Source organism: Peromyscus eremicus, chromosome 17, assembly GCF_949786415.1.
Source record: "Peromyscus eremicus chromosome 17, PerEre_H2_v1, whole genome shotgun sequence".
Lineage (NCBI taxonomy): Eukaryota > Metazoa > Chordata > Mammalia > Rodentia > Cricetidae > Peromyscus > Peromyscus eremicus.
Window position 1 is genome coordinate 56,544,419 of NC_081433.1, and position 26,957 is coordinate 56,571,375.

General features: G+C 41.7%; 1 protein-coding gene across 1 annotated transcript; it reads left to right on the top strand.

The window, feature by feature from the left end:
• Positions 1–1,175: 1,175 nt before the first annotated feature.
• Atp6v1b2 (ATPase H+ transporting V1 subunit B2) lies at positions 1,176–26,687 on the top strand. Its single transcript, XM_059244615.1, has 14 exons — positions 1,176–1,395; positions 8,243–8,298; positions 13,294–13,392; positions 13,812–13,905; positions 14,038–14,115; positions 14,527–14,666; positions 14,927–15,028; positions 15,364–15,461; positions 15,988–16,111; positions 18,617–18,767; positions 20,953–21,035; positions 21,650–21,754; positions 23,226–23,355; positions 25,393–26,687. Exons 1-14 carry the CDS (start codon positions 1,260–1,262, stop codon positions 25,530–25,532), a joined length of 1,536 nt encoding a protein of 511 aa, XP_059100598.1. The 5' UTR covers positions 1,176–1,259; the 3' UTR covers positions 25,533–26,687.
• Positions 26,688–26,957: the final 270 nt, after the last annotated feature.

Genomic DNA, 26,957 nt, shown 5'->3' on the forward strand with positions numbered 1-26,957 from the left:
ATGATAAATTACAAACCTTACGTCAGGCCAGTCTAGATATCTTCTTGTGTATTTATCAACAAACTGTGGAGATCTAACAGTTACCCAAAGAAAGCAGTTTTTCCTTGCCTTGCCCTAACACAGCAAAGTTCTTGTCTTCCTTTTCTGTTCTTAGATTATAAACAGAAACCACAATCGATTCACTGGGTTGTTCATTTCCCACAGCCAGCTGATTTTTCTGACTGTTTTATTTATTTATTTATTTTTGCTTGTTTTTTTGAAACATGGTCTCACTATGTAGCTCTGACTGTCCTAGAACTCATTATGTACACCAGGCTGTCCTGGGACTCACAGAGACCTTCCTGCCTCTGGCTCCTAAGTGCTAGAATTAAAGGCATGCGCCACGACACCATGCCAAGAGCTAGCTAGTTTTATCACAGCAACAGAAAACAAACTAGAACACCTTATGTGAGTTCCACCCCTTTAACTGGTTTTCAAGTCTGTTCCTCTTTTTTTTTTTTTTTTTTTTTTTTGTTTTGTTTTGTTTTTTGAGACAAAGTTTCTCTGTGTAGCTTTGTTCCTTTCCTGGAACTCACTCTGTAGACCAGGCTGGCCTCGAACTCACAGAGATCCGCCTGCCTCTGTCTCCCGAGTGCTGGGATTAAAGGCGTGTGCCACCACCGCCGGGCTTCAAGTCTGTTCCTAAGGTCATCTTTGAAACGGATATGAAAGCAAGCCAAGGTCTGTTGAACGGATCCACAAGAGAATGAATTGGGTAGAAGGATAAACAGAAATAAATTACGACACAAAGCACTCCATGCTAGCAATCACCGCAACAGGTTTTCTATCTTCGGCTTTTCAAGGTGGTTTTCATAGTTTGACAATAGACATCACTTGTATGTATTTTCTTAGGCATGTTTTCCTAACTCCCTTTTCCCTGCTTTCCCATGAATCTTTTTTCTTCTTCCTGTGTATTCTCTCTTTTGCGTCCCTCTTGCCTTTCTGGCCTCCTTCGCTTTTCGTTTCCCCGGCTCCGGTCCCCGGGTCCACGCTCCCAGCACTCTGGTCAGCTCCCTGATCGCTTACGAGCACGCGCACGCACCCTGCGCCACCCCCGCAGAGCCCGAGTCACGAGGCTGGGGGGCGGGGCGCCGCCGGGAGGGCGGGGCCTCTGCCGCAGCGTGGCCGCGCGCGTGGGCGGAGCCGGCCGCCGGGGCCTGCCTGCTATATCTGCGCCTGCGCCGCGCCGCTGCGGGGCCAGTCGGGACGGAGGAGACAAGATGGCGTTGCGAGCGATGCGGGGAATCGTGAACGGGGCCGCGCCCGAGCTGCCCGTGCCCACCAGTGGCCCGATGGCCGGAGCTCGGGAGCAGGCGCTGGCAGTGAGCCGGAACTACCTCTCCCAGCCTCGTCTCAGTGAGTACGGGAAAGGGAGCGTGTCTGCCTAGCGTGTTGTTGCTCACCTGTTCAGCCAGCGGGGAGGGAATGGGATTGATTCCCCCGCGTCGCGCAAAGCCGCCCCTCGAGCTTTGCGTGAGCATTTCCGTGACTTAGGTGGGCCGAGGGCGAGAGCACCGACTGGAACCTTCCCGTGGGCTAGTGGGCTCCTGGCGATCGCCCCACCCGCTCCTGGTTCCCTGGACTGGAGTATTCTTAGGCACTTGTCTGTCTCTGAAGGCCACTTCTTGTCACTCATCTGCCCCTGGCCTCATTTACATGTCCTTGGGTCGAGAGAACGCCCACTCCGGTCCCCTCTGCCCCGAGGACCTCTGGACAGGTGGACTTAGCAGGAGGTGTAGTGTCATCGCTGACGTGGGCAGGCCCGCGGCTAGAGGGAGATGGTGGCTTATTCTGCAGGGACCGCTTCACAGGAGGACACCTAGATACCTGAGAACCTTAGAGCTGAAAAGTACCCAAGTCGTGCAGTCCCACCCTCTCATTTTACAAGCGAGACGCCTAAGGTTCTGGAAAGGAGAGGCCATGCCAGGCTTCAGACATCTAATTATTGGCAAAGGAGGAACCAAAAATCGAGGTTTCTTAATCCTTGCTTGATCTTATGTCGTTTCTTCATTTACTGACCAGTTGACCAAATTCAGTTGACTGAAAGGTTCCTTGGCAAAGCCGAAAAGCTTTCCCCTATATCTAGTGTTGTGTGCATAGACTTAAGTGTAGATTATAAAAGACCTTAATAAACCATGTTTAAGTAGACAGATCAATCATTCCCAAAGAAATAGCTCTTGTTGGCTGAAGATTTCAGTTGTATAGCATTAAACCTCTGCACAGCTCCCTTAAAACCAGACAGAGAGCTTTGGAAAGAGACTTCTTAAAAAAAACATTGTTTTCCAGGTAATAAGGTTGTATTTGCACTGGTTAATTGCCAGCCTGGCTCTGTGGGTGGCTCATTGGTTAAAAAGAATTTCAGATGAAGGGTTAGCAAGGCCCCCTCCAGCCTGACTAATCCTGTCCTGAGCTGTCAGTAGGTCATGTGATAACACTGCAGTGTGGGGAAGGAAGAAAACACGCTGGAGACAGGATTGCTGAGATGTGCCTTTTAGGCTTTTTTTTTTTTTTTTTTTTTTTAGAATAATGGTTAGGATTAGAGAATGCCTGCTAGGGGCTCATAGGAGCAGAAAGAAACATTGAAAACACTGACAGGTTTATACCTGAGAATTAGTATGCATGCTTTGATCTGGGCAGAACCCATAGACTTTGGTGTGGCTTTTAGAAAAAATGTTATAAGAGTACAGTAGCCAGGCAGTGGTGGCGCACGCCTTTAACCCCAGCACTTGGGAGGCAGAGGCAGGCGGATCTTTTTGAGTTCAAGGCCAACCTGGTCTACAAAGCGAGTTCCAGGAAAGGCGCAAAGCTACACAGAGAAACCCTGTCTCCAAAAACCAAAAAAAAGGTACAGTAATCTGTGTGTATGTAATAAATCATTCATTGTCAATTCAGAGAGCATAGAAAGCTCCATGGCTACTTGGTAAGCCCTTCAAGGATATGAACAGTGTTTCTCCACCATCTACATGTGCTTGGCCAGTGCTTGAAGAGCTTATCCAGAGGAGGATCCTGCTGACGAAGATGTTGTTGAAAGTGCTTAAATTGTCCTCTCTGTACCCTCAAGCTCACAGTGTCTGACCTAGAAAGTGCTCTGTAAATTCTGTAACTTACAGTTCTGTAACTTCTCCTAGGCATTTAGTGGGGAGATTTTTCATACGGATGGAGTTTGCCAGGAGTTGGAATATTGTACTTAAGCAAACAACTAACTGAATTTAAGTATCATCTTTTACTGTTTTTTGCCACATTTTTAATCAGTTTTAAATGCTTCCATGTAAATATTAACATTTCCATGTTTATTATTAAAGTTCCATAATACCATCTAAAGTGGTAAATAATTATTTACACTTTTTGAAGGAAGGAATGGAGTAATACTGGCAGTTGCCCTGTGAAAATAGGATCCTGTTTTAAAATACTTTCAGGTTTATTGGACTGTTAAAAAGAAATGGAAAGTACAATATTCAGGCTTTAAGTTTAGTTATCTTGAACACATCATTTGACTTTCTGATTTCACACGGTAAGAAAACTTTGCCTTTTAAATTTTCAGCAAGATCAACAACATACACAGAACTTTTAAAGCAAAAATTTCCAAGCGTGATTGGCTCCACTTTTGACTCATGTGTCAGCTAACCTTAAGTTTCTTTTATCATAAAGCAGAGCCCCAGCAAAAACGCAAGTAAGGGACTCTGCTTGCTTTTCTAGACCTTCTCTTTCAGGTATCCATTGCTCAGGTTAGTTGTCTGCTCTTGCCCAATAGAAGGATTGCTTCTGGAGTTTTTGTTTTGCTATTAAGGTGGTGCCTAAAGAGCTGGGACTTATTGTGCAATGGTTTTTACTTTAAATGTGTCACAATCCTTAAGGGTGTTCGAAGTGTTGAACAACCTCTTTCCCTGCAAGAGGAAGAGCCAGTCATCTGGCAGAATGCGTGTTCTTTAAGATCTTTGTAGTTCATGGAGTTTTGGGTTTTTTTATTGGTTGGTTGTTGAGCAAGTTGTTTGTTTTGTTTGTTTGAGAAAAGCGACTCTCTTTGTAGCCCTGGCTGTCCTGGAGCTCACTGTGTAGACAATGCTGGCCTTGAACTCAGAGATCTGCCTGCCTCTTCCTCCTGAGTGCTACTGGGATTAAAGTCATTCACCAGCTTGTTTTACCCTGTCCCTGGCAAGACTGGAAATCACTATGCAGTATAGTAGCTGTCCTGCCCCAGCTTCCCAAGAAATCATGGTTTTTAAATGCTACTCCATAAAAGTTTTTGTGTAGTATAACCATGTGTCTGCTGTTGCTGTAAGGGGAATCATTTGTCAGTGGCTTTGCTGTGTGATGTTCTTGGATGCCATAATCTGAACTCATAATACCGTTTCCAACTGCTAGTGGTTATCCTGATGAAGGATGGAATGTGTGGAGGACTAAAAGGTGGTACCCGCTGTTTTCCCTGCTCGGTTTTCTTTTTGAATGCTTCCATTGTCAACATGGAAAGGGCTGACCTTCTTAATTAAACTGTCTTCTTGCACCGATTTCTAGTACAATTGCTAGCAATTGTGTGATCTCCACATTTAAGTTATATATACTGTTAACCAGTTAGAAGAGTTTCAGGACCATAGAGTAGCAACTATGTAATTAACAGAAAGCAGCACAAAACTTTTAGTAAGACAAACCACAGGTCCTCCATTTGGTAATGTTCTTCAGGGCTTTCGTGTCTGAAAGTTTGTAGTAAGATTATACTGGCTTTGCTTACCTTACAATGGTTTATAAAGATAAAATCAGATCATCTGAAAATGCTCAGCAAAAATGTGCCTAACTCTCCATGGTTTGGTAGTGTTTTCACTTAGTTCAGGTTATGGGATCCATCAGCTTAGCCTTTCTCTGTGTCTGTTTAAATTACACTGATGTGTCTCAGTCTCACCTGTACCACACGAGGTCTCCTGTGTTTTTCAGATTGCCCATGAGGGAAAACTGTACCTTCTCTGTCAGATATTCCATTCTTGGCTTGTAGAGCTTGTATCTGCTTGATTTATCAGTAACTGCAATGGGTTCAATAGCCACCCGAGACTGAGTTTAGGGCTACTATTCTCGAAGATCTGAGTGCTGGAGGAGGGTAGCTTTGCAGCTGTGACAAATGTAGACACCAGGGAAAGTGCCTGGCACCACCCAATTGTAAACATCTTGCCCTTTTCATAGCTGAAAATGTGGGTACTGTTGCTGCATAACTCATTGTTTGAGGCAGGGGCTTACTGGAATATGCTGCCATGCCCAGCCTCAGTGTGTAGTTCTTAGAAATAGAGGGCGCTGCTCTAGAAAAGCTTCAGTCTTAGGATTTAACTCAAGTGGCTAGAGACAGGCTTCATTCAGGTTCCGGTGCATGGGGTAGCTCCTTCTCTCTGAAAATGATTTTTCTCTTGTAAAGCCAGGAATAATGGAACTGTTGCTCTTAATTAGTAAATTTGTAGTGTTTGCTTATTGACTTTTCAAAGGCCATATATTCATTGTTGCGAATTTAGAATTTTTTTTTTTTTTTGAGACAGGGTTTCTCTGTGTAGCTTTGTGCCTTTCCTGGATCTCCCTCTGTAGACCAGGTTGGCCTTGAACTCAAAAAGATCCGCCTACCTCTGCCTCCCAAGTGCTGGAGTTAAAGGCGTGTGCCACCACCGCCTGGCCTAGAATTCTTTTTAAAATTTTTTTTCTTTTTCTTTTTTTTTTTTTTTTTTTTTTTTTTGCCTGTTTGCTGTTATGGGGATTGAACTCAGGACCTCTAAGCCTTGTCTTCTATAGTGGATGTCAACCCTGCTGTTGACAGGAAAAGCCATGACTAATTGACTAATGCTCCTTTCTCTTGGTCATGTGTTTTGCTTATGACTGGCAAAACTTCATAGTGTGTAATGAGTTTGAATTTTAACCATGAGATTCTGAGCCATAGTTGCCAGTACTAGAAATTCAAAGAAAGTACAGTCTTTTTTTTTTTTTTTTAAGTAGAGAATTTTAAGAATTGGAGGGATTTTAATGAAGTGTTTTGAGCATTATCAATCCGCTTATCCCCTTCCCTGTGCCTTAAGGCTTAGGGAAAGTTTTAGAAAAGTATGTTTTTTTAAAAAGTGGGTTTCAAGAAGTAATGTAGCTCACTTTCTGTTTCCACACAGCAGTTCTAGAAAGTCTTTGAGAAACAGTATTTGGAGTTTTTACAATGAAAACAAGGAAGAAATTTTTGAAAGGTTGGAATTACATGTTTTTTAAAACAGTATTAGATAATCTTAAAGCAGTAAGAGTGTTTTCCTAAAACTGGCCCAAGTGCAGCACATCTAACACCCTTATCCAGGACGGTAAAAGACAGTCTCCATTTGGGGGCCCCTATTGAGACTGTTCCAGTTCAGAGACATTCAAGCACATAATTGCCATCTGTGTTTAAATGTCTCAGTATGGAGTGGGCTTGCCTGTTCTGTCCCAGAGTCCGTCAAGAAACTTGCTTCCTGGCCTTGGGCGTGAGGGAGTGGAAGCCCCTTGAGTGGACAGACTGGTTAGTAAATGGCTTCCTCATTCTTAGGAAGATGGTGCTTTTTCCGGGAATCTTTGTCCAAGCTGATTAGAAGATCTCAAATCAGACAAGTAAAACATTCCTGATTAGTTAATAGTTTCACATGAATGATGTGTTTTCCTAAGAAATGTATTTTTTAACTGTTCTGATTATGAAATTTAGCAAATTTTGAAGTTGTCTGTTAAAATTTCTATTTCCTAAGTATTTTGTATCTCATCATCATGAACCTTGCCAGCAATAATAGATAACTGCTTTCTAAGATGAGTGAGGGGCTGGAGACATAGCTCAGAAGTTAGGAGCAGTTACTGCTTTTGCAGAGGACTTGGGTTCCATTCCCAGCACTCACATCAAGCACTTCTCAACCCCCTCGCACTCCACTTCCAGGAGATCAGTACACTCTGGTTTTAGCAGACACCTGAAAGCCCGTGGTATACGTAAAATTTAGACAGCCGTGCATAATGCATGTAAAATATAAATAAACATTTAAAATATATATTGGAACGAGTGAAAGTAGACTAGGTGTTTCTTTCTAGGCATACTTTGCGATGAATAGTACTGGTCTCTAACGTGGAAGTAATATCTGACTCTTGCTCCTGTTTTTGCCTGGAGCTTACCCTGTCCTAGCCTTCCTGGTTTATAGACAGGGAGCACTGTGCCCTGCTGACTTTTAAATATTTTTTATTGTAGATCTGTCTAAATTTGTTTATGTTCATTTAGTTCTTGTGCATGTATGTTTGTGTTTGGACGAGTGCATGTGTGGAATAAGAGGACAACTTTGGGAGTCAGTTCTCTCCCCTCGGTGTGCGTCCTGGAGATTGAACTCACCTTGTCAGTCTTGAAGGCGTGAGCCATCTCGACAGTCCCCTCTGTCTCCCCTTCACCCGGCTTGCATTGCTGTCTGCCTATGTATTTTGGGGGTGTGGGTGGGGCCTAGAGAGATAGCTCAGTGGTTAAGAGCACTGGTTGCTCTTCCAGAAGATTCACAGCACTTTATGGCAGCTCTCACTGACCTTAACTCCAGTTCCAAGAGATTCTAATATCTTCTGACCTCCACAGGCACAGGACATACATGCATGTAGGCAAAACATCCATACACATGAAATAAAAATAAAGGTTAAAAGAAAAAAAATTAAAGAATATGTTTCTTGGCTGGTTGGTCACTCATGCCTATAATCCCCAGCACCTGAGAAGCTGAGGCAGGACAGTTGCTGCAAGTTCAAGACTAGCCTGGGCTACAGAGTAAGACCATGTCTCAAAACCAAGTAAAGAGTACTTATCTTACTGGGTGAGGTAGTACACACCTTTAATCCCAGCATTCAAGGAAGAGAGAGACAGATCTCTGTGAGTTCAAGACCAGCCAGAGCTACATTGTGAAACCCTGTTTAAAAAGCAACATCCCCCTGCCCTGCATGAAAACTGAACGTTTAAAGGGAAGCAGCCTCCATGCTTGCTTGGTGTCCAGGTTCTGAGAACAGTGGCTTACTTAGAGTAAGATTCAAATGTCTTTGAAGATGGATAGTGAAAAGTTGCACAGGAACAGCCATGTTTTAACATTCATTGAAAATTTGTGTAGCTTGTTGAGTATCCATGTTCTAATGGGTAGATGAAGGGAAGGGTTGTTTTTGTTAAAACCAGAGGGCCATGTTAGCTTGTGCTGTTTCACTAAACATAACTCTTTCTTTCCAGCCTACAAGACTGTCTCAGGAGTGAATGGTCCGCTAGTAATCTTAGATCATGTGAAGGTAAGGCCTTGTCCATCATGGTCTGACTGTTGTTGTACTTCAGATTTCACCACTGCTCTGTTAAGTTTGTGTTACGAATTATAAACCATTCTTCAGTGTGACTAAGTATTTTCTGTAGGAAAGAAAGACCAAAAGTCAGAAGGCTGGGTTCCAGTATTAGGGTTAGTTTGGATTCCATTTAATGACCTCAAGTCCCTTGCCTTCAAAGTTGGGGGGAAGATCTTACTTTATATAGGTTTATAGGGGGAAAACAGAAATAATGAGTATGTTTTATAACCTGAAGGATATTATACAGAGATGTGATGTCTTATGTCCTTTGTCAAAGCCTGACATGTTATAGTCTATTTTAAAGTATTATTTTCCCTCTGTACTAAAGGTTAAACTCTTGAGTAACTAAGTATACTTTATCTTTGAGAACCTGACATGGACATGCAAGTAGTGAGTATATAAGAACAGATTATCTCAATAGTGCCTTAAAACCCTAAACAGAATAGTTTGTCCTCAGTTGGTCATAAGGACCTTTAGTTAACATGTCCTTCTATGTCTATTACGAACTTCCTGTTAATTTTAGGAAAGGAGTTGTGGAATCTCGTTTCTAATTGGTTACTCTGGACTAAGCTTTCTACCTGATTTTTACAATCAGAGTCATCAGAAAAAAATACAAATAATATTACAAAAAAAAAATGTTTTTAGGGGCTGGAGAGATGGCTCAGAGGTTAAGAGCCCTGGCTGCTCTTCCAGAGGTCCTGAATTCAATTCCCAGCAACCACATGGTGGCTCACAAGCATCTGCAGTGTGATCTGGCGCCCTCTTCTGGCATGCAGACAGAACACTGTGTATATAATAAATAAATCTTAAAAAAAAAATTGCTTTCTTTAAAAAAAAGTTTTTAAAAGACAAGGAAAGTATCAGAGAAAGTAATTTAAATAGTGTGCTTTCTAGAGTTTCTGTTGGTGGCTGTTGGGGCAGGGCTGGGAGAAGCACACAGTTAATCCGTTTGTTGACAGATGCTAATGATGATCACATATGTTTTTAGCATGTCACCCTCTGGAAGCAGAAAAAAGATTGAGAAACATTTTTTTAAAGGGCAAAGTGCATATTCCTTTTAACTTTATCACTACAATAATATTTTCATTTATGAGAAAGGATTCTTACAGAGTAATCTTGAGAGTAAACCTAGCATACTTCCCTCTGGCCCAGAAGGAGGCCTTGAGTATCCTCTGTTACTCTCTGCCTACTCCTTTTTTTTTGTGGGGGGGAGCTAAGAATCGAACCCAGGGCTTTTGTGCTTGCTAGGCAAGCGCTCTACCACTGAGCTAAATCCCCAACCTGATTCAGGGTCTTTCCCAGAACTATTACTTGTGTTTTCTCAGTTGGACTGGAAGCCCTCAAGCCCCACACATCCTCCTAGCTCCAATCCCCTTTATCTACCACAAAGACAGCAGGCAATCAGCATCTTTAGGAGACCCTAGTAAATAGGTTCTCAACCTGTGGGTTGTGACCCTTTTGGGGGGGGTGTTGAATGACCCTTTCACAGGGGGTCACATATCAGATATTTATGCTGCAGTTCATAACAGTAATGAAATTACAGTTATGAAGTAGCAACGAAGTAATTCTATGTTTGGGGGTCACCACACCTTGAGGAACTATATTAAAGGGTCACAGCATTAGGAAGGTTAAGAACCACTACCCTAGTAACCTTCTCTTTTAAATTTGTGAAAGCTACTCCGTTTGCTCTTGGCTTCTGTCCCCAGTTCTTCTAACACCAGGTGGACAAGTTCTCCCTCCCCAACAACTGAGTTCAGTTTTTCAGTAGACCTGAAATTCGACTCATTTCTTACTCCACTGACTTTGTCACATGCATGTACTGTACCCGCTTCAGTCAAGCATTATGGGTCTCTAGGTAGACACAGCTACTGTCTGACTTGGCTGTAAATCAGAGGGTCTCTTTTCATTTCCCATAATTTGCTGGAATAGCTTATCTAAAGCAGACACACAGTTAATTTACCATTGCTGACTTATTTAAAAAGATAAACTAAAAAGTATAAGTGAATAGCCAGATGAGTAAATATCTAGAATTCTAAGAAGTCTTGAGTACAGGGAGCGTCTGTCCCGAGGAGCTGAGGGTAGTACGTGTCTGCGTGTGGCTACATTCCAAACAATAAAACTCCCAGCTCTCAGTCAGGACTTCTGTGGAACTATTGTTGATCGATTCTTGGCCAGTGTTGACTAAGTCAGTCTCCAGTCTCTCTCCTCTCCTTAGAGGTCAGAGGATGGGATGTTTGAAACATCTAGCTCTCTAATTGGGTGCTTAGTTCACCTAGACAGTGGACACCCTCCATGATCTCTAGAGGTTTCCCAAAAGTCACCACATTAAGGTTCAAGTGTGATTGAAAGGACTTGGTATGAATAACAGAAGACTTCCTTTCATCTTGATTGTTCCTGATACCTGGGAAATTACAAGGGTTTTAGGAGCTCTGGCCAAGAATTGAACTAAAAATGACCAGGAGAAAGATGAGATTGTTTGTTGTCACTGTGGCTGTCCATCCTTGTGTTTGACGTTAGCAAGCAGTGGGCAAAGAGCGGAGTGAAAAGGAAGGGAGAAATAGCAACTGTCACTGTTCCCTGATGGGACTGCCCAAAGCTTAACGCATCAGTACTGTTTATTAGAGACAGCTCACAGAAACCATTGTAGTCTCTGTGCTACATGTAACTGGTGTATAGAGAAAAGCAGGAAGCCCACGGAGAGGCTTCCAAGGCACTGAATACACAGAAATTCCATTTGTTTTATGTGATTCCACTTTACTTTGACTGGGTGAGTAGACTCAGATTTGCAAAAGAATTGTTCCTTACCAGCTAGGACAGTCAGAGATGGGGTGAGGAAGCATGGGGAATTAATTAGTGAAGGGATAAACCCATCCACGTAACAAGGATATGGGACCTAAACACCTCTGCACACGGATGATCTGATCTTTGGTTGTCTTGTCTTTCTTTTATGAGACAGACTCATACACCTCCCCCACACCACAGAGTTTCTCTATGAGCCCTGGCTGTCCTATAACTCATTGTAAGACCAGGCTGGCCTTGAACTCAGAGATCTACCTGCCTGTGCCTCCTGACTGCTGGGATTAAAGGCGTGGGCTACCACTGCCCAAGACATATATAGCCTACTCTGACCTGGAACTTGCAGTCCCCCTGTCTCAGCTTTCTGAGTGCTGGGACTTTATCTGTTCACACATGGTGAGCTGGGCATTGTGAGGCCCCGGGAAACATTTTATGCTAGTCAAATGTTGTTAGAGTGTTCATTTCCCAAATAAAAATGAAAAAGTAATAAATAGATAGATAGATAGGGAATTCAATCCAAATGGACTTAATGAAACAGCCTATTAGAAGCCCATCAGAAGACAATATTGAAAACCCATTTATGACTTTCAGGTCGAAGGTTTTCTTAATAAAAGATAAAACCATAACAATAATACTTTCATTCTATAACCTTACATACTTCAGTGAGATAGAAAATGTCATAAGCAAAATTAAAAGATAAGCAGCGTTGTTTATAAGAGGATTAACATCCACCTTCTATAAAACCACAAGTGAGTAAGAAAGAAAAAGATCGACAGAAATAGAGGTGGAAGGAGATTAGTTTTGTTTGCTCTGTTTAGGATTTGGTTTTTTGTACTAATAGGGGACTGTGATTTAACCTGGTACCTTTGCAAAATAATTGGGCAGAAAATGATACAATTTGCCACTGATATGTACACACGTTCACCGTTAGTATGTAGCTTGCTAACTTTTGTGAAGAGTTACATGCAAAAATGAGGATTTATTATATCATTATTGTAGTACAATATAGGACAGCTCTGTGTTTCATCAGGTGAACAGCTGAATTGAGTATGACATGGTCGTTAGATGACTTTTTTACTTTTTGATACAGGATCTCATTGTGTGCGTACCTTGGTTGGCCTATAACTATGTGACCAGGCCTGCCTCTGCCTCCAAGTGCTGGGATTAAAGGCGTGTGCTACCACGCCTAGCTTGGTCGTTAGGTTTCTAACTGTCAGTTGTGTAAACATTAATTTTAAAATGTTTGTTTTGTTTATTAACATTTTAACATCTCCAAAATCCAAAGGCCTTACAATCCCTAATGCACAGTAATTTGATTGAAGGGATTTTCCCCCCTCAAAGCACATTGAATGATACATCTCCCAATAAATCATGTTGGTAGATTATGACTAATACCATGACAGTGTATCATGTTAAACATGTCAATACGGTAAAGCAAGTTGCCCAATGATGCATCAAATACTTTACCAGGTAAGTATATAAAACAGCATCTTAGCTGGGTGTGGTAGCTCAGGAGCTTGTAATTCCAGCCCAAAGGAGGTATAGACAGGAGGCTTGGGAGCTTGAGGTCATCCTCAGTTTTATATATATAGTGAGTTCAGGGCCAGCTTGGGTTACATTATATCCTGTCTCAAAAATGAACAGTATAAGGCTGGATGGGAGTGGGGTAGGAAGGAATCTTTTAGGGATACACATTCTTGTATAGAAGGATATGTATCTGTTTAGAGATTGTGGGAGACTTTGCACATTATCTTAGTCTAATAGTAACATTACATAGTAACATTTTATCTTTTTCCTGTCATGTGAGGCCTAAGTGGGTACATATAGCCCAGAAAATTAACATACTTTGAGTGGCAGAGACATTGTTATTGGTAATCTTTCTGGAGTCTTAAAACCTTAAGGTATACACACAGAGAAAAAATAGTAAATGTAATTGCTGTGTTTTGCAAGATAATACGCTCCTCTCTGTACCTTATACTAGTTTGCCACTCTGTGTGCTGGTGAACGTAAGTTGCAGGGACCCAGATTCCACTCCCTGTGTATTTGTTGGAAGGCGGGGAAAGTGCACAGACAAGGCGAGGTAGAGATGCAGAGTGTCTTGGGTCGCTTTTAGAATGCTGATTCTTAATGCTTCACTGTTCTCCTGCTTAGTTTCCCAGGTATGCTGAGATTGTCCACTTGACATTACCGGATGGCACAAAAAGAAGTGGGCAAGTCCTAGAAGTTAGTGGCTCCAAAGCAGTGGTTCAGGTGAGCGTCCCTCAGCACCGTTGAGCCATATCCTGATCAAAGCCACATTCACTGATGATTGGATGCTATCAAAATGATACCCAACTCATTTCTATTGAATTTTTTCCTTACAGTTCCCAGGTTTTAATGCTGTTTTATTACAGGGAAAGAGAGGTTTCTTAACATGTTCCCTAAAAAACAGTCTAGAGCAGGGGTAGGTAAAATTTCTAAAAGTAGTCAGATGTTAAGTTTTCTTTAGATTTTATAAGATGACCAAAAGTCCTTAAATTTTCTTTCTTTTTCATTGTTCTTTCTTTCAATCATCATTTTTACACATACCTGACACCCTCAGCTCATTTGTGATATTTGACCCTGCAAGCAAGAGCCTAGGTCTAGTAAGTGTCCCTGACCTAAATTTCTATGAACCTTCTGATTGATAGGTATTTGAAGGGACATCAGGTATAGATGCCAAGAAAACATCCTGTGAGTTTACTGGGGATATTCTCCGGACACCAGTGTCAGAGGATATGCTCGGTAAGTGGACATCACTCTTCATTCTGCACACAGATCTGTTTCCTTTTCAACTTATTTATATAATATCTAGAAACATAAGATGCAGATTTGGAAGTCTGGGTCTACTCTGTTTTCTTTGTTGCTGTTGTATAGGTCGGGTATTCAACGGATCAGGAAAACCCATTGACCGAGGTCCTGTGGTGCTGGCTGAAGACTTCCTTGACATCATGGGTAGGGGCAGTAGATGGATTTCATTCAGTATTGGGGAAAATAACTTCTGACTATTGGGAGCCTTGCCAGAGAGAAAATAATTGTTATGGTATCATTTAAAGTAAATCCTTGGGCCGGGCGGTGGTGGCGCACGCCTTTAATCCCAGCACTCGGGAGGCAGAGCCAGGCGGATCTCTGTGAGTTCGAGGCCAGCCTGGACTACCAAGTGAGTCCCAGGAAAGGCGCAAAGCTACACAGAGAAACCCTGTCTCGAAAAACCAAAAAAAAAAAAAAAAAAAAAAAAAAGTAAATCCTTTTTAAGTACAAAGGAATTCAGTGTATAGTTTTGATCTTTTAATTTTATTTCTACTTCTGTCCATGAGTAATATGCAGACATTCTAACATCATCCATCCCTTTTTTGAATACATCAGGTCAGCCAATCAACCCTCAGTGTCGGATCTACCCAGAGGAGATGATTCAGACGGGCATTTCTGCCATTGATGGCATGAACAGTATTGCTAGGGGACAGAAAATTCCCATCTTCTCTGCTGCTGGCTTGCCACACAACGAGGTGAGAGCTAGGGTACTTGCTGTGGCATGTCATGGGGAGAGCCCCTAGAATCGGCTTACCTGGCATGTAGTTGGTATGGTCTGGTCACCCAATTCAGGCTGGTGTGTGCCCTTTCACTTCTCTTCTGGATCTTCATAAAAATTAACAATGAACTTTCTTGACTAAGTTTAGTAATTAAAGTATTCAAGAGTTAAGGATAAGTTACTTTGCTGCCAGAAAATGATTTTAGTTTACACCTTGTTTCTTTTCATCCCCAACAGATTGCAGCTCAGATCTGTCGCCAGGCTGGTTTGGTAAAGAAGTCTAAAGATGTAGTGGACTATAGTGAAGAAAATTTTGCCATTGTGTTTGCTGCTATGGGGGTAAGTATGGAATTCTGTTTGGAAATAATATAAAATTAACTGTTATTAGAAAGAGGTCATAAACTACACATACACATGACTTTGTTCCTAGGTAGAGACAGTGCGTTTTGGCATTTTAGCAAAACTAAGGAATCAAATTTAGTATGTGGCTGAAACTTAATAATACCCTGTGTGTCTAAAGGGCTTTACTCCGATTTACATTTTAAGAAGAAAATAAAAATGGATGCTTGAATTTTTAAAAGATGGAACAATTTAGATTCATAGATGAGCCTTCATCAGAAATAGATGTTGAGAATTTTCTTTCTCCCAGCACTGATGAAGTCATTAATATTTAGGTAAACATGGAAACAGCCCGGTTCTTCAAGTCTGACTTTGAAGAAAATGGCTCAATGGACAATGTCTGCCTCTTTTTGAACTTGGCTAATGACCCAACGTAAGTAAATCCGGTCACTTCTTTCCATTTGAGAAGACTGGGGATCAAAGGAGTTAAAGAGGTAAATGTCAGTGAAAGCCTCGTCACTGATGGAACCCTGTATTTAGAGTCCAGTCTGAGCCTTGTTTCGCTTTGCAAATGACGGAGTTAACAAAGACACTGCCGCTCATAAAAGTGACCAGTGAAATTGGCTGGATTGTTGTGCACGTTAAATGAGTTATTAGGACATAGTAGATAATCAGTAAACAACTTTTTCTTTTTACCTGGGAAATATGTCGCCTATTTCCTTCCCGCCCCTTTTCTCACCACCCTTCTCAATTCTGAGAAACAACAAGCATTTGTAATGTAATGTAACCTGTGTACTTACTGTTCCCTAAGTACGCAGAGTAATTGCCTACAGAGGCATCTTCAAAGTAGTAGTTTTTCTCTCCTGCATTTATTAAGACTGTCAAAGGAGAAATTGCTGATGCGTCCAGAATTGTTTGGGTTCTGGCTTTTGAGTGACCTGGGACTTGTTCCCTTTCAGCATCGAAAGAATCATCACTCCCCGCCTGGCTCTGACCACTGCTGAATTTCTGGCTTACCAGTGTGAGAAGCATGTCCTGGTCATTCTAACAGATATGAGTTCTTACGCTGAAGCACTTCGAGAGGTAACTTTTCCTTCCTTCTTTAATTTTTTTTTCTCAGTCAAACAAAATAGCTCAGTTTGTAGGGTTATCGTGACCCTTTGTAAGTTTTTGTTTTTTCTTTAGTCATGTTTTTGAGCTTGCTGCTGATTGGTTTGTAGATTGTCTTCATCAAAAAAGACAATACAGCTCTTTTTTCTTTCTGTCAACTTGGAATGATTAGAGGATGTGATTAAAATTAATAGCCTGCTTACCCCATTGTCACTGTCCCAACAGTCTAAGAAGTAAGACAGCACCACAGGCTGGTGATGATGTTATACTCCCAGAAATTCCTGTCTACACTCTATGCTAAACCTTTCTGATTCCTAATTTTTAAAAATTTTGTGTCTGAGTATATGTATTTGCTTGCGGAGGCCAAAAGAGGGCATTGGATCCCCTGGAAGTGAAGTTGTAGGTGGTTGTGAGCTTCCCCGTGTGGGTGCTGGGAACTGAACCCAGGACCTCAGCAAATGCTCTTAACCTGCTGAGCCATCTCTCCAGCCCCTCGGGTCTTTGTTTTTAATGGTTATAATATTTTAATAAGTGGTCTGGCAACACTGTCTTTGGAACTTTTTTCTTCAGAAAACCAAATGTTTGTTTAATAACAGTTATAGCATTATCACCACATAGAAATTTTAGGGTATTTTAAGACAAGTTCCTGATATTTCTAATTAGTTACTGGTTTGACTACATGAAAAGACTTCTGAGGAAACCTGCTCTCTAACGTAGATTTTAAAATTCTCAAGATTATCACCACACTGTCACAGTGTTCACATTGACTCTGTGAAGGGCTAGAGTCTTCCTTCATTGAAACAGATCAATACTTTGGTTAAGGACAACAAAAATGAGCTATGAGAAAAGTTGTTTGTTTTTTTTTTTTTTTAAGATAAGCAGTTTACAAACCTAGATTTTCTTTACATTTGATTCAGTAACATCAGAGTGTTCTGCCAGATTGCCATGGCAGCATCATTGTGCCTAGATGACTGCTGGTCTGTAGATCACACTTGGAGTGACATTGCAAGAACCCTACATTAGTAATGCTCTCAGGTTCTTGTGATGGTGGAGTAATGCAGCTACCTGTATTCCCATTTGTGTGTCCCTTTAATTATTCTTACTTTGTGCAGCGGAGAAGACCCCTGGCTCTGTGATCCAGGTCATATGTAGCTCAGTATGGCCTGCAAACTTAATATGTAGCTGAGGTACTCACCTTGAATTTCGGATATTCCTGCCTCTCCAAAGTGTTGGGATTCTAAACATAAGCCGCTAAGCTGGGCTCTGGCTTTTTGATTTTGGGAAACTTCTCTGAGACTCAATTCTGACTATAAAGTTTGGGATACACTTTCTTGTTTGGCTGTTGTGAAGATTTGATTAATTAATGTGAATCATGCAACAAGTGATTAGTTTTTGGTATATATTCCTCGTTTTGACCTTTTCCAGTCTGTTTTACATAAAAATGGATTGTTACACAGCATGACATAGTTAATGAATTAAAAATTTTGCTTAGATTCACTCTATTTGACTTACAGGATTATAGCTATGGTTTTTTTTTTCTAGTACATTGTTGCAATAAACTTTTAACAGAAAATCTAATTGTTTTGTTTTCTTATTCCATGTTTTGTTTTTGAGACAGGGTCTCAGTGTGGTCCAGGCTGGCTTTGAACTAATAAGACTTCCTGCCTTTGCCTCCCCAGTGCTGGGATTACGTGTGTACACCACCATACTCAGCTAAATTTCTTTCATAGAATTGATTTATGTACATAATATTTATTATTGTCACTCAGGATTTTTAAACATATAAGTGAAGTCTTATGAAAAGAACAGAATTTTTTTTTCAGACTCCAAAGATTACTATCTATTCAGAATTGAGAAAAGTGTAGTCATTAGCAAACTAAAAATAGAGGAATTGATTATGTGGATAGCATCACCCTTCCAGACCAACTGAATCTCTGATTCATTTTAATTTTCAACATTTTTTATTTATAACCACTTGAATTAATATTTTGTTGGGAATATTCAAGGATACATTCCTTTTTTTTTAAACTTTAACTTTTATTCTTCTCTCATACTTGACATCCTGAGTACAGTTTCCCCTCCCTCTACTCCTCCCAGTCCCTCCTCTCACCCAGATCAACTTCTCTCATTTCCCTTAAAAAAAAAAAAAAAAAGCAGGCTTCCCAGGGGTATCCACCGGCCATGGCCTAACAAGATGCAGTAAGACTGGGCACAAACCCTCATATCAAGGCTGAATGAGACAACCCAGTAGGAGGAAAAGGGCCTCTAGAGCAGATGAAAGAGTCAGAGACACCCCCACTCCTCCCACTGTTGGGAGTCCCGTAAGAACCCCAAGCTACACGACCATAAGGTATATGCAGAGGATCTAGCTCAGACCCATCCGAGTCCTTGTTTCTTGTCAAGCAGACATTCTAGCCAGACTTTTTTTTTTACTCTGATGTGGCATGGTATTCTTCTCCTTCCTTGATTTGCTATCAGGTTTCAGCAGCTAGGGAAGAGGTTCCTGGTCGGCGAGGTTTCCCAGGCTACATGTACACCGATTTAGCCACGATCTATGAACGTGCTGGTCGAGTGGAAGGTAGAAATGGCTCTATTACCCAAATCCCTATTCTCACCATGCCCAATGATGGTAAGTTTGCATATTTGATTGTGCCAGACTTAGTCACTATACGGGCTTTTGATTTATGAGAGAGCGAGTTAACATTTATTTATTTGTTTGTATGTGGGGGCGGGGAGGTGCTTTCCACAGTGTGCCAGTGGAGGTCAGAGGACAACTTGGCCAGAGTTAGTTTTCTCCTGCTATACAGGTCCTAAGGGACTCAGGTAATCAGACTTGATAGCAAGTGCCTTTACCCGTGAATCAGCTCAATAGCCCCAGGGCATTGATCCCATAGAAGTCACCCCTCTGTCTTTTTGAATTAAAATTCTTGTAAAAGCTTGACCTCTAAGGTTTACCTTAACTATATACTTATATCTAAACGACATTTTCATTTGAAGACTATTCCCAGTGATCCTTATTACTTGCTGTAGAAAAGCAATTTTCTTTGTAATTTGAATTTCAGATTTTCATTTATGATGTTTTATTTTGATGTCTGCTGTTTTCAGAGCACTGTTTTAGTTATGAGGAATTTGTTTCTATTTAGTGTAAGCTGCTTGGATTTTCTCGTGAGCCAGTCATTTAAATAGTTAAACGTGCAATGAAGAGCGTAGATGTAAAGGCTACAGACTTGTGGGATGTTTGACTCTAGCTTGGGTAAGCAGTAGCTTGCTTTTCTGTGGAAGCATACGGTATAGCAAGGCTGAGTGTGCTTGGAGTGGGGCTCTTCAGATTTCCTCTTCTGTCATGCTCCTTTGTCCATATTTCATTTTAAAAAGCACTTATATAAGGTAATTTGGAAAATACCTCACCATGGTGAGCACTGTTGTGATGGTTTGATCCTCATCACAATGTTGAGCACAGAGAAGTGGAGTGACTTGTTAGATTAGGAAGTGGTAGTTCTACAGCCCATAGTCTGGATTCATAATCCACAGCAGCAGTTCTGCTGTACTGCTTCGGACATGAACACACCTGTCCCAAAGGAGTGGACACAAGGGGGCCGTCTTCCCGCAGTGGGTTAAAGGCTTAGCTCTTGTCATGGTCTTTGGGTGCTGCCTCAGCACCACTGCCATTGTGTGTCTTATATTTGCATAGAGTTTTGTGCTTAAGGTGGGACTTCTATGTTTTAACATGAAAGCACATAACTAGGAGCAAGTGAGCAAGTGTTTACTTCATAGTGTACAGCACATGTTAGAACTATTGTAACTGAACAAATGAAGTTGGCGTTTAGGGGCTGGAGAGATGGCTCAGCGGTTAAGAGCATTAGCTGTTCTTCTAGAGGTCCTGAGTTCAATTCCCAGCACCTACACGGTGGCTCACAGCCATCCATAATGAGATCTGGCATCCTCTTCTGGCCTTCAGGCATACGTGCAGACAGAACACTGTACATTATCAATAAATAAATCTTTAAAAAAACAAAAGAAATTGCCATTTAATATGGTAACTGCTAGATACATTGTCCTATCTTTAAATTGGATTAAAATGAAATTTGAAATTAAGCCCTTTAGTTTCATTATCCACATTCAGGTTCTCAGCAGCCATGTTTGGCAAATGCCTTTCCATCCTGCTTCCATATCTGTTGCTGTGATAAAGCACCATGATAAGCCGGACAGTGATGACACACGCCTTTAGTTCCAGCACGCAGGAGTTCAAGGCCAACCCAGTCTACAAAGCGAGTTCCAGGACAGCAAAGCTGTTGCACAGAGAAACCCTGTCTTGGGAAAAGAAAAAAACAAAAACACTCTGATAAAAAGCACCTTAAAGGAGAAGGGCTATGTTTTAGCTTATAATTCCATTATTGTAGGAAAGTCAAGGCAGGAACTTCAAACAGCTAGTCACTCCACATCCATGGTTAAGAGCAGAGAGACATGAATGCTCAGTATCTCCACTGTTTCCATACAGTTAGGACACCCTGCCTAAAGAATGGTTCCATCCATGGTGGGGTATCTGTTTACATCAATTAATTAAATTAAGATAATTCCCTACAGTTATGCTCACAAACCAACCCAACCAAGACTCTCTTCCTAGGTGGCATTCAGTTGACAATTAAAGCTAACCATCACATTACTATATTAGACAGCACAAATACATCATCACAGAAATTCTTTGTAGCTCTTACAGGCAGAGGTGTGTAGGTAATACAGATTGGCTTCTTCTGAGATTGACCGTATGAAAAAGCCATGTGTTTAATTTAATACCTTACATCTTTCTCTGGCAGATATCACTCATCCCATCCCTGACTTGACTGGGTATATTACTGAGGGGCAGATCTATGTGGACAGACAGCTGCACAACAGACAGGTACCGACTCTTGAACGGTGTGCTGTGGGCCTTGAAGCTACTCATCACTCTCCACTGACTTGATTGGCTCCTTGGGATTATTTTGCTTAGAAAGTATCAGCTTGTTGTTTTTAATGTGGCTGTAAAAGTGTCATTTCTGTAAGCTAAAATCTTGCAGCAGGCAAAATGCAGATTTAAGAATTATCATTTTTATTTATTGTGCATTTAAATGGCATTAATTGTCTCAAGAAGACTTTTTTCAGGGAATTCTATGCTAAAAGTGGTATATGGTATAATCTGTCAATCTTATTAATAGAAAAGCATAATTTTTGCTGTCTAATCTTTATTTTGCTTATAAAATTTTTGAGTCCATGCAGAAAATTGTCTAGGCAGTTGAAACTGTAGATTTTCAAAACAATGTTGTGCTCTCTTTCTATTTCTCTTTCTTGGATCTGGTTCTTAAAAGAAATACTGTGTCCCAGATGTTTCTCAGCACCATTTCTTCCCTTGAAGATATCAGACCTCATCTAGGAAGCAGTGCTGCAGATTTATGTGATGGGGGAACTGGTGACTCTCAGTGCCTCTGTGCTCTAACACTTGAAGTTTAGTGACTTTTTCTTCCTTTTCTCTCCCAGATTTACCCACCTATTAATGTGCTGCCCTCGCTGTCCCGGTTGATGAAGTCGGCTATTGGAGAAGGAATGACCAGAAAGGACCATGCTGACGTCTCTAACCAGCTGGTATGCGCTTCTCTGAGGACGAGGCTTGAGAGACTGCGGCTCTCCATGTGTTCTTCTGCTGTCCTACCCATAACTTTTGCAGTGTTTGTGTTTTTTTTTTCCCATCCAAGTAGAATTTCAGTGTTGGTTTGATACGGAATAATACCTCACTGAAACAAAGCAGCCTTTTTTCATAAGAATAAATGATGCTAATCAAGATTAAAATACCAAACTTGGAGGCTGGAGAGATGACCTTTTTTCATAAGAATAAATGATGCTAATCAAGATCAAAGTACCAAGCTTGGGGGCTGGAGAGATGACTCGGTGGTTAAGAGCATTTATTGTTCTTGCAAGAGAACCCACATGATGCTCACAACTATCTGTAACTCCAGGTCTAGGGGACGTGACATCTTCTGACCTCTGAGGGTACCAGGCATGTATGTGGTTCTCATAAATACATGCATGCAAAACACTAATGCATATAAAATAAAATACTTGAAAAATAAAACTAACAACCTACCAGGTTTGGGCAGCTTGTGGTGTCATACCTGTAATCTCGGTATTCAGGAGGCTAAGTCAAAAGAATTACAAATTGGCAGTCAGTGTGGGCTTCATAGTGACACTACCTCAGGAAACAGTGATAGCAACAAGAAAATTACCTAGCTTGTGACTCATTTCTCATACTATACATGGTTTTTTTTTTTTTAATTTACTTTATTGGATATTCTGTCCCTATTTGTTTATCTGCTTATTTATTTTTATGTGTGTTGGTATTTTACCTGCATGCCTATCTGTGCACTACATGCATGCAGTGCCCAACACCAGAAAAAGGTTTGGGATCGCCTGGACCTGGAGTTATAGAGACTGGTTAGCTGCTCTATGGGTACTGGGAATCAAACCTGGATCCTGTAGAACAGCCAGTGTTCTTAACCACTGGGCCATCTTTCCAGCCCACAGTTTTTTAAATTAAAAAGAGAAAAGCAAAAACAAAACAAAAAAAGCACTCAATGGGTAAAGGCACTTACCACCAAGTCGTACAGTTCAATCATTTCTGCATAAATACCATACATTTGTTACTTAACATATTAAACAACCAACAGACTACTGAAGCTCATAGTTGTATATATTCTATGAACTCCTTAATGTCTATAGATTGTACATCAAACATAAAAGAGAAATATCTGGCCCTGCAATAGAAATGGCAGACCTGTGATATCACAGGCATTTGAATGAGACCTGCAGAAATTTCTCTTTGGTTCTTCTGTATTTTGTTCTCTCTCCACCGTAAATTCATTGGCACCTGAGGAAGTATATTTTTGCAGTGTGGGTAATGTCTGCATTGCATGTCTGAAGGCCTCTTTCTGGGGGAGCCTGTATAACAAGTACTTAACCACTTTCCTGGGAGCTGTCTGAGTTGTAGTCTCACAGGAAAAGAGCTGAAGCAGGACACCTGTGCATCCTGTGCTGTTGACATTGCCTCTCTCCTCTTCAGTATGCATGTTATGCTATCGGTAAGGATGTGCAAGCCATGAAAGCTGTGGTGGGAGAAGAAGCCCTGACCTCAGATGACCTTCTTTACTTGGAATTTCTGCAGAAATTTGAGAAAAACTTCATTACTCAGGGTAAGATGATTCCCTTCAAACACAACATCTCAGAATTGTTAAGCCCTCCTTGCAAATCTTGAGTACTTACATTATTCTCTGCATTTTCTCCTCTATTGAGACACTCCTCCAAGTCTTAACCTCTGACTTCCCTCTGCCTTCTGAACATCCTCAGGGAAATCTCTAATTATAAGCCCAGCCACCGTTTTGCTGGGTGTTTGTTTGTTTTTCTTCCTAAGCATTGACTGTCACTATACTGTGGGCTCTAATTTGCTGTATATGATCCTCACCTTCTCTCAAGCTCCCACATCTCTACATGCTGTAAGCATGTCTTTTCATGTGTTGCTATCTATCCCTAAGGACCCAGTAACCAGAATGAGACTTTTTCCCAGCTGACCACCTGCCTGCCTGCCAATACTCTGGGCTGTGTGCTGTCAGTGTCTGCTGGGACATTTTTCCAGCTAACCTTTCTCAGTTGCTGGACAGCATTTTGGGTTTTTTTGTTTCATTTTGTTTTTATTTTTGAGAATCTCATGCATGTGTGCAGTGAACTAAGATCATGCATATCTACCACCTCTATTCTCTCCCAACTCCCCCATACAACCTGTCCCACGTGTGTGTGTGTGTGTGTGTGTGTGTGTGTGTGTAGAGAGAGAGAGAGAGAGAGAGAGAGAGAGAGAGAGAGAGAGAGAGAGAGAGAGAGAGAGAGGAGATAACTCACTAGTCCAGTTGACTGGGCACCATTCTTAACCTTCCTTATTCTCTAGTGATCAGCTACTACTCATTCATACTATTCTTCTTACTCTGTTATTTTTGTATTCTCACTACAATATTTTGTTCAGTATTTTTCAAACTTTGATTTGCTTTTGAATCAACCAAGCTTCTTAAAAGTGCTGACCCAATAGATATGGGTGGGGCTGGAGATTGTGGGTGTTCCTGGGTGACAGTGAAGCTACAGGTCTGTAACCAGATCTGAGGTTGAAGACCCTCATCCAAAGCCTTGTGCCATCATCCTTGGCCATTAGTGCCAGCTTTCCACCACTCTGACAGCTCAGGGGAACTGTTACTAATTGTGTTGGTTGTCTCTCTTCTAAAAAGCTGCCAGTGGGTTTTCGTACTTGGCACATGTGGGTTAAGGCTAGAAATACTCCATCCTTTACTTCAGTGGTAGTTAAAATAAGTGTGCTACTTTGAAATAACACCTCAAGTGATACACTTAGGATTTGTGCACTCTTTTACCTATATCGTACATTCATTATTCGTACTGAAATCACCTCACACAAGGGCACAATTGTTGGAGGGTTATGGGTGGAACCAATGCATGCTAGGCAAGTGCTTCACCGCTGAGCTACACTGTTGGTCTTGTTGGAATTTAGTTTTTTGTCTTCCTCCCTCCCTCCCTCCCTTCCTTCGTTCCTTCCTTTCTCTTCCCTGCCCTCGCCTCAGGCACCTCTCTCTCTTTTTATGCAGAACCTAAAAAATATGGTGAAGTTCTTTAGTGAAAGAAACCCAGCCACTCTTAATCTTGTGGTTGAAGATTTTTTTGGGGGGGGGGGGGGTAAGAGGATTTAATTCTATATTAAATAAAATAAGTTGGTTGTAGTTTCAGCGCTTAGTAGCCTCAAGGCTAGCTTGGGCCACTCAATGAGAGCCTGGTCGCACTAAAGCTTTGAAAACCTGTAATATATTCGGCTCTGTGGCATTTGAGGCTTTCTCAGCATGGCTGTAGATTCCTGCAAGCCAAGCTTTTTCTCCTGTGTCCTAGTCATCTTTTTGCTGACCTTTGAACAAAATGCTGGGTGGGTCTAATTGCATTGTTTAAGGATCTTACTTGTCTGTCTGTCCACCTCAACCCCTTACACCAACATGCACACTGCCCGTGGGCCGCTCGTCACCTCTAATCTTTGTGCCCTCATTTCTACATCCAGTCTCAAGTCCAAACCCATGTTTTCTTTCTTGTATTTGATGCCTGACCTGATTGCTGCTTTGTAGACAGAATACTGAGTAACACTGGTCAGTTGGAAGTACTTTGCTATTAATTCAGTATCAATATTTTAGGTCCCTATGAAAACCGCACTGTCTATGAGACTTTGGACATTGGCTGGCAGTTGCTTCGAATCTTCCCCAAAGAAATGCTGAAGAGAATCCCTCAGAGCACCCTGAGCGAATTTTACCCTCGAGACTCTGCAAAACACTAGCTGCTGCTGCTTGTGTGGCGTGACCCTCTTGTGAAGTACTGGTTCTGTTTCCTGATTTCTTTTGCACTCCTCCATGCCCACCTGTGTGCGGGAGTTTACCTGTTACCCTGTAATTAAAAACAACAGCTAGGTAACTATTGTGCCAGTGTTGCCACGTTTAAACTGCTAACAGATTGAGAGATCCCCGCTCAGAAAACCTCGCCTTCAGTGCTTTCTTTGAAGTAGCTGAAGGCTGGAGTGAAGTGTGTTTTCTGATTGTATGTATTTGTACATAGTGGAGAGCTAGTTGCTAATAATGTCTTGTTTGGGTCTCCCAAACCCTACCTCTCAACTCCCTTAAGAGTATCACTGTTTTGAAGTTAAAATGCTTCAGTCTCAAATTTAGGGGCAAGGTGGAGATGGGAAGAATTCTTCTTTCAGAAAAACCATGAGGCTCTTGGCTGTGTCTTCCCTCTGGAATGCTGGTGTGCCTGTGGGTCTGTCCTCTGCCCTATGCAGATGGGCTTTACTGTCTGCTTGTGCTTTCTTAGGAAACGAGTTTCCTTCTGCCAGTGCTGTGAGTTGGGGATTCCCGTGTGGCTTCTTTCTCTTTAAGGCTCTCCAGAATCATGCAGCATTGCACAGTTGGCGTTCTCCTGGCAGTGGTGACGTGTCTTGTGCTGCTGATTCCCACTGGGCTACAGTCATAGGAGAACTGAGACTTGGAAAAAGCTGGGGTACAGTTAAGAAAAACCTACATCTCATCCTGATGTGTTTATGGTGGTTTAGGTTTCCCGTTGCCTCCTAGATCCTGGGGCGGGGTATGAGGATGGTGATGACTTGCCCTTGGGTTTGTTGGTTTTAAACTGTTCAATCCCCGAGCTTTCCGACCCAGCTCTGCCTTTTCCAGGTGATCTTGTGGCACATATGGTAGTGTTTATTTCATTCCTGCTCCTTCCTGGCGAGCCCTTAGCTATATTCTGTTCACCTCTGCGTGTCTGCTGTTGGATCTCCGTGCTGTGTGTTCTCAGGTGCGGCGGTGACTTCCCCACTCTGTGCATTCCATCTTCCAGTTGTTTTTCTCTGAGGGCATGGGGGGTGGCCAGCATGATTATATTTAATGTAGAAAATGTGACATCTCGTTATAAATGAAAATAAATGTTAAATTAAATGGAAGTTTCCTGAAATGACTCTGTCTTCTCATCAGAAGAGGAACTTCAGCAAGCAAGTGGGTTACTTGAGTCCTCGTGGTTGTGACCTTCATAACGAGTGTGGCCTGTGTTGGTGTGTAAGAAATGTGAGTACTTCATATTCCTAAGGGCTTAAACTCAGAAGGCATCTGTGTGTACAGCTGTAGAATCTTGTCCATGGCAGCACTTAGGCTGCCTTTATTAGCAAACCTTAATCAAGACAGACTGACTCAGGGCTGGAGAGATTGTTCAGCAG

Coding starts and splice junctions, on each gene's coding strand:
- Atp6v1b2 (XM_059244615.1), top strand. CDS start 1,260: ATGGCGTTGCGAGCGATGCGGGGAATCGTGAACGGGGCCGCGCCCGAG. Junction 21,036..21,649: donor GACAGCTGCACAACAGACAG/GTACCGACTCTT, acceptor TTTCTCTCCCAG/ATTTACCCACCTATTAATGT. Junction 23,356..25,392: donor GAAAAACTTCATTACTCAGG/GTAAGATGATTC, acceptor TCAATATTTTAG/GTCCCTATGAAAACCGCACT.